This window comes from Malurus melanocephalus, unplaced genomic scaffold (assembly GCF_030028575.1).
Source record: "Malurus melanocephalus ecotype Western Australia unplaced genomic scaffold, MMel_1.1 scaffold_1167, whole genome shotgun sequence".
NCBI lineage: Eukaryota > Metazoa > Chordata > Aves > Passeriformes > Maluridae > Malurus > Malurus melanocephalus.
The window spans coordinates 15,580-22,741 of NW_026624399.1; the positions used below are offsets into that span (position 1 = coordinate 15,580).

A 7,162-nucleotide genomic window follows, 5' to 3' on the forward strand; every position below is an offset into this window, starting at 1 on the left:
TTTTTTTTTTTTTTGTTTTCTACCTTGTACTCCTCGGTGCCCTGCAGGAGCTGTTTGAGTTTGGCATCCAGCTGGGTGAAGCGACGGGTTATCCGCTCTATCCGGGCGTGTAAATCCCGGTACTCGTTGTACTCGGCGTTGAAATCGTTCTTGTAGCTCTGACGCTGCTCCGAGGAGGAAATGGCTGCGTATTTTCTGTGGGGGAGGGAAAAAAAAAAGAGATTTTGGTCAATGGGTTTTGGGGGAATTGTTTGGGTTTTGGGGGAATTGGTTTGGGTTTTGGGAGAAGTGGTTTTGGGGGAATGGTTTGGGTTTTGGGGGCAATTCCCTGTGGGGATGTAGGGTTTGGTCAATGGGTTTGGGGGAATTGGTTTTGGGGGAATTGGTTTGGGTTGTGGGGGCAATTCTCTGTGGGGATGTGTATTTTCTGCAGGAGGAGTTAAAAATGAGGTTTTGGGGGAATTGGTTTGGGGATGTGTATTTTCTGTGGGGGGAGGGAAAAAAAAAAGAGATTTTGGTCAATGGGTTTGGGGGAATTGGTTTGGGGTTTTGGGGGCAATTCTCTGTGGGGATGTAGGGTTTGGTCAATGGGTTTGAGGGGAATTGGTTTGGGGGGAAAATTCTCTGTGGGAATGAGTATTTTCTGCAGGGGGAGGAAAAAAAAGAGATTTTGGTCAATGGGTTTGGGGGAATTGGTTTGGGTTGTGGGGGCAATTCTCTGGGGATGCGTATTTTCTGGGGGGGAGGGAAAAAAAAAGAGATTTTGGTCAACGGGTTTTGGAGGAATTGGTTTTGGGGAAATTGGTTTGGGTTTTGGGGGAATGGGTTTGGGTTTTGGGGGAATCTTCTGTGGGGATGTGTATTTTCTATGGGGGAGGGAAAAAAAAAGAGGGGTTTGGTCAATGGGTTTGGGAGAATTGGTTTGGTTTGGGGGAATTAGTTTGGGTTCTGGAGGAGTTGGTTCGTGTTTGGGGAATTGTTCTGGGTTTTGGGGAGCTGGTTTGTTTTCAGGGAGTTGGTTTGATTTGGGGGAATTGTCTGGTTTTGGTCAATAGTTTTGGATCTCCTCCCGCCCTGCCCAGCCCTGCAGCAGCACAGGCAGCACACAGGGCTCAATGCCTCGAGCTGCTGTCACACAAACCCCATTTATTGCTCCTGGGTGCTCTCAGGGTGGGGAAGGGCAGCTCTGGGTGGGGAAGGGCAGCTCTGGGGTGGGGAAGGGCAGCTCTGGGTGGGGAAGGGCACTCTCAGGGGTGGGGGAGGACACCCCAATGGTGCTGCCACAGCTCCTCCCACCCACAGAACACCGAGTTCTGCACGGGGAGTGCAGTGTCACAGTGTCACAGCTTCAAAGGGACAGCAGAGCACGGAGCCATCGCTGCCAGGCCCTGGGGTGGCAAAGAGCCCCCAGGAGCTTTTTTTCCACCACTGATTCCATTTCCAGCACCTTCCGGAGATGCTGGAGCTGCCCTGAGCTCAGGCTGAACTGAGGGGCCTTTTTTAAATAATTCTGCTCCACAAAAACCATGAAAAGTTGGGATTTACAGCCCTTTCTGAAGGTAAAACCCATCTTTTGGCAGGTGAGGGCTCCAATTCGCCTCCTGCTCTGGCTGCAGCAGGGCCAGGATGTGGAAAATGCTCCTGAAGTGCTTCAAAAATTTACAGGAGATAACCTTGAACTCCTTAAGGAGGTAAAACCCAGCCTTGATACCAAGTTTAGCCTCAAAAACCTGCAAAGTTTAACCTCAAAAACCTGCAAAGTTTAACCTCAAAAACCTGCAAAGTTTAGTCTCAAAAACCTGCAAAGTTTAGCCTCAAAAACCTGCAAAGTTTTGTCTCAAAAACCTGCAAAGCTGGGTTCACCCTTTTTTCTGACACCCACCTCACAAATTCCACCAAATAACACAAAAAGTCCAACCAAAATCCTCACCATAATGTGATTTTTTTTTTTTTAGCCCAAAACACGATCCCAAAGTGATGAAACAACCGATAAAATGTACTTACAATAAATAATCTGGCATTTCTGAAGTTGATGTTGGGACACTAGAGTTATTGCATGTTCCATTTAAACCTGAAAAAATAAAGATTTGTTTATAGATGTTCTTAAAACTTCAAAGTGCTTTGAGATTCGGCCTGGAGCTTGTAAAACTCGTCTGCAATGCGGAGTTTAAGGAATTTTAAAGGATTTCTGTTTTGTTTGGAAGGGACAGAGGCAGAGGAGCCACCACAAGGTGCCTGAGAGTTCAAGGCTCCTCCAGTATTTGTCTGTCAGCAAAACAACCCCAGAATCGGCCAGAGCATTGAGAAGCAAAAAAAAAAAAATGAATTTAATTGGGATAAACATTGCCTGGAGTGGGATAACACCGATAGCACCGCTGGGAACGGGGAAAAACATCCCTGAGTGGGGCTGGGAGAGGGGAAAAGCTGCTTTGTTCCTAATCCTGCACTGCAGAGTGCTCTGGGGAGATCAGGGGGAGATCCCTGAGTGAAACACCCCAAAGTGCTGAGGGGTTTGTAGGGGGTGCAGGGCTCACCCCACACGGCCCCAAAAACAAACATGGGTGTGGGGTCAGATGGGAATGTTTGGGAATGGGAGAGGAGGGGGCAAAAACCTTGGGAAGAGAGGAAAAATCCCAACCTAGGAATAATCCCAACCCAGATACCCCCAAACGCTGCAGGGTGAATGGGGAGGAAGAAGAGCAAAACCCTTGGGAAAAGTGGAAAAATCCCAACCCAAATCCCCCATAACACTGCAGGGTAAACGGGGAGGAACATGAGCAAAACCCTCAGGAAGAGTGGAATAATCCCAATTTAGGAATAATCCCAACCCAGAGTCATCCCCCACATCCACAGAATCCTGCAGGGTTAAAGGAGAGGAAGAAGAGCAAAACTCTCAGGAAAAGTGAAATGATCCCAACTCAGATCCCCCATAACACTGTAGGGTTAATGGGGAGAACAAGAGCAAAACCCTTGGGAAGAGAGGAATAATCCCAAATAATCCCAGAGTCATCCCCCACATCCACAGGACCCTGCAGGGTTAATGGAGAGGAAGAAGAGCAAAACCCTCGGGAAAAGTGAAATGATCCCAATTCAGATCCTCCACAACACTATAGGGTTAATGGGGAGGAAGATGAGCAAAACCCTTGGGAAGAGTGGAATAATCCTAAACCAAATCTCCCCAAACACTGCAGGGTTAAAGGAGAGGAAGAAGAGCAAAACCCTCAGGAAAACAGGAATAATCCCAACTCAGATCCCCCAAACACTGCAGGGTTAATGGGGAGGAAGATGAGCAAAACCCTTGGGAAGAGTGGAATAATCCCAATTTAGGAATAATCCCAACCCAGAGTCATCCCCCACATCCACAGAACCCTGCACGGTTAATGGAGAGGAAGAAGAGCAAAACCCTCAGGAAAATTGGAATAATCCCAACCCAGATGCCCCCAAACACTGCAGGGTTAATGGGGAAGAACAAGAGCAAAACCCTCGGGAAAAGTGAAATGATCCCAATTTAGGAATAATCCCAACCCAGAGTCATTCCCCATATCCACAGGACCCGACAGGGTTAATGGGGAGGAAGAAGAGCAAAACCCTTGGAAAGAGAGGAATAATCCCAACCCAGATCCCCCCAAACACTGCAGGGTGAACGGGGAGAAACAAGAGCAAAACTCTCGGGAAAAGTGGAATAATCCAAATTTAGGAATAATCCCAACCCAGATACCCCCAAACACTGCAGGGTTAATGGGGAGGAACAAGAGCAAAACCCTCAGGAAAAGTGGAATAATCCCAACCCAGATCCCCCATAACACTGCAGGGTAAATGGGGAGGAAGATGAGCAAAACCCTCGGGAAAACAGGAATAATCCCAACCCAGAGTCATCCCCCACATCCACAGGACCCTGCAGGGTAAATGGGGAGGGAGAGGGAGTTGGATCCACTTTTGGAAAGGGATTTTGCTCCCCACCAGCTCCGTGTTCCATTCCCAGCCCTCTCCAGAGTCAGCACTGACCCTCAAACAGATTTTCAGGATTTTCCCCTGAATTCCCACCCCAGCAAGGATGGGACAATGGCACCACAAACCCAAAGTTTCCAAACCCAAACCCACCCCAAATTCCCCATTCTGCTTTTCCTCCTCTCCCACCACAGCGTGCAGAGCTGAAGGAGGAAGGAAAAGGACCCAGGGAGGTTTATTTTGCCTGTGAGTGCCATCTACTGACTGAAAGGACCCCAAAGGTCCTTCCAGAACTTCAGGAACGAAATTTCCAGGAGAAACTCCCACTCCTGGCACGAGGTGTCCCTGCTCACGGCAGGGGTGGAACCAGAGGAGCTTTAAGGTCTTTCCAACCCAAATTTTTTGTGATTTTCTGTTTTCTCCAGCCCCAGAGGAGCAGGGTGAGGCTGGTGCTGCCCACAGCAAGGCAAGGAATGAAAATATCCCAGTGCTGGATGCTCAGGATCCCAGCAGGAGTGAGCACATTGTCCTGTTGGGGATGGATCCCAAATCCAAATCTGATATCTCCAAACAGCAGCAGGAACAAAACCCAGCTCTTATTAATCACAAAAAAACCAGGAATTAAACTGTGAAGTGAAGCAGGAAAGGTGGTGGAGGCTCAGCAACTTTCCAAGGAAAGAATCTGGGGGATTTCTAAGAAACGCTGACAAAAATATGTTTAAAAAAGAGAAGGGGCAGAACCACAGAACCACTTCCCGTTGGGGAGGAGAAACAACGTGGAAGGGAAAAAAAACATTCACAGAAAAACGGGGGATTGACACAGAAATGAGGAATTGTCAGTTCTGAAGTGACACAAAATTCTGTGGGGAAGGGGAGGATGGGAACAGCTCCACCCCAACACCCTGAGCAGCTCTGCCCTCCCAGCAAATTCATCTCCATTTCACGATATTTCCCTTTTGGAACCCAAAATGAGGGGTTTTCACACACCCAGCGTGCAGAGGAATGCAGAAAGCAGCAATGGGGTGAAGGGAAATGCAAAAARGGATTTCACAGATAATCCCAGAGGCTGCAGGGAAGTCCCAGCAGGACAAGGAATGGATGAAGCAGCCACGAAAAATCCTCTGCTCTGACTTCCAGGAGAGCACAGACCTRACTCTGAAACAGTGGCTCGATGGAAAATATTTTCAAACCCCCTCAGTGGAGAATCACTGCTGTGTCAGTCCCTGAATTAAGGAGTTCAGTGGGATTAATTCAGGAATTCCCAGCTCTASTGGGATGCAGGGAAGCTTTTCCAGCCTGGGAGAGCTGGTTCCCCAGTGCTTCAGCAGCATTCATCACCACATTTATCTATCACTGCTTTTGCAGCCAATATTAAAGGCTTTTGYGAGTAAGTTGTCATTAAAGTTGTCATTAAAATCTGAAGTAGAGTCACCCCAACAGCAGCACAAGGCCGGGAGGGAGCTGCCAGCAGCACCCAGGGGAAACAGGAAAAACCTGCTGRGCCCTGGGACAGGGAGGAAACAGCTCTGGGGATCTGCAGAGAGCACAGGAGAGGGTGTTGGGATGGCAGAGCATGGGATGGCACAGGAGGAGCGGCCTCATCCTGTACGGGGTCCTGGAAGAAGGGCTGGGATTGTGGGATCAGAGCTGGGATCAGAGGTGGGATCACCCCTGGGAGCAGGGCTGGGATTGTGGGATCACCCCTGGGATGAGAACTGGGATTGTGGGATCATCCCTGGGATCATGGCTGGGATTGTGGGATCAGAGCTGGGATCATGGCTGGGATCAGAGCTGGGACTGTGGGATCAGAGCTGGGGTCACAGCCAGGATCAGAGCTGGAATCATGGCGGGGATTGTGGGATCACCCCTGGGATCAGAGCAGGGATCATCCCTAGGATCCTGGGATCACGGCTGGGATCATCCCTGGGATCACAACGGGGATCATCCCTGGGATCAGAGCTGGAATCATGGCGGGGATTGTGGGATCATCCCTGGGATCAGAGCAGGGATCAGAGCTCGGATCATCCCTGGGATCACCCCTGGGATCAGAGCAGGATCTTGGGATCACCCTCTAGGATCACAGCCTCACAGCCAGGATCACCCCCAGGATCACCCCTGGGATGAGAGTCAGGATCCTGGGATCACCCTGGGATCACCCCAGGATCACAGTCAGAATCACTCCAGAATCATCCCCAGGATCACCCCAGGGATCTGAGTCAGGATCCTGGGATCACCCCTGTGAACACCCCCAGGATCACAGCCCAGAATCAACCCCAGGATCACCCCTGGGATCATAATCAGGATCCTGGGATCACCCTTTGAACACCCCCAGGATCACAGCCTTAGAGCCAGGATCACCCCAGGGATCACCCCAGGATCACCCTGTAAACACCCCCAGGATCACGGCCCAGAATCATCCCCAGGATCACCCCTGGGATCAGAGTCAGAATCAACCCCAGGATCACCCCTGGGATCAGAATCAGGATCCTGGGATCACCCTGTGAACACCCCCAGGATCACAGTCAGAATCACCCCAAGATCACCCATGAACACCCCCAGGATCACCCCAGGATCACCCCACAACCCTCTCACAACCCCCACTCACCTGGGACCTGTTCCTGGGCAACACTAACTAAATCAGCATTTTTTATTACTTCACAGTTCTGCTTCTCCTCTTTACACTTCTCCTCTCCTTTCTTCTCCTTCCTCTCCTTCTCCTTGTCTTTGTGCTTTTTGGATTTTTTCTTGGATTTGACGTAGGAGCCGCAGTTGTGTTTGCTGCTCTGGGCACAGTCTGTGGGCAGGGGGTGGCTCAGTCTCTCGGGAGGCTCCGTGCTCTCACAGTCTCTGCCGTTGTGGCTCAGATCGTTGCTGACATCTGCCAGGGGATCGTGGGCTCTGGGCAGCTCCAGCACGGGCAGGGAGGATGAGCTGGAGCTCACGGGCTCCGGGGGAAGGGCAGGAGGGACCGGGGCGTCCTTCCCGTTGGAGGAATTCAGCTTCCCGTTRAATGTGGGTTGGGTTCTGTGAGCCAAATGCGAGATCCTGGGCTTTTTGTTGGCCAGGGGGTCGATGAACTCCAGAGGTTGGGATCGTTTCTGTTAAAAGGAGAGGGGGAAAGGAGAAGTGAGAGGTGGTGAGGATGAGGGATGGAGATGGGTGTTACCACTAGGTGGTGGTGGAATACCGGGGAGAAGGGAAAAAATATCCCGGG

At 50.5% G+C, this 7,162-nt stretch overlaps 1 protein-coding gene across 1 annotated transcript in view; it reads right to left on the reverse strand.

The window, feature by feature from the left end:
• Positions 1–8: 8 nt before the first annotated feature.
• The window catches only part of ELL (elongation factor for RNA polymerase II), a gene marked incomplete at its 3' end in the record, with an annotated part of 55,859 nt that continues 48,705 nt past the window's right edge, over positions 9–7,162 (reverse strand). The window contains exons 8-10 of the mRNA XM_057387284.1: positions 6,554–7,046; positions 2,005–2,071; positions 9–195 (exon numbers count right to left, since the gene is read on the reverse strand). Of these exons, the coding sequence (XP_057243267.1) occupies positions 9–195; positions 2,005–2,071; positions 6,554–7,046 (747 nt within the window). The remainder of the gene's footprint in view (positions 196–2,004; positions 2,072–6,553; positions 7,047–7,162) is intronic.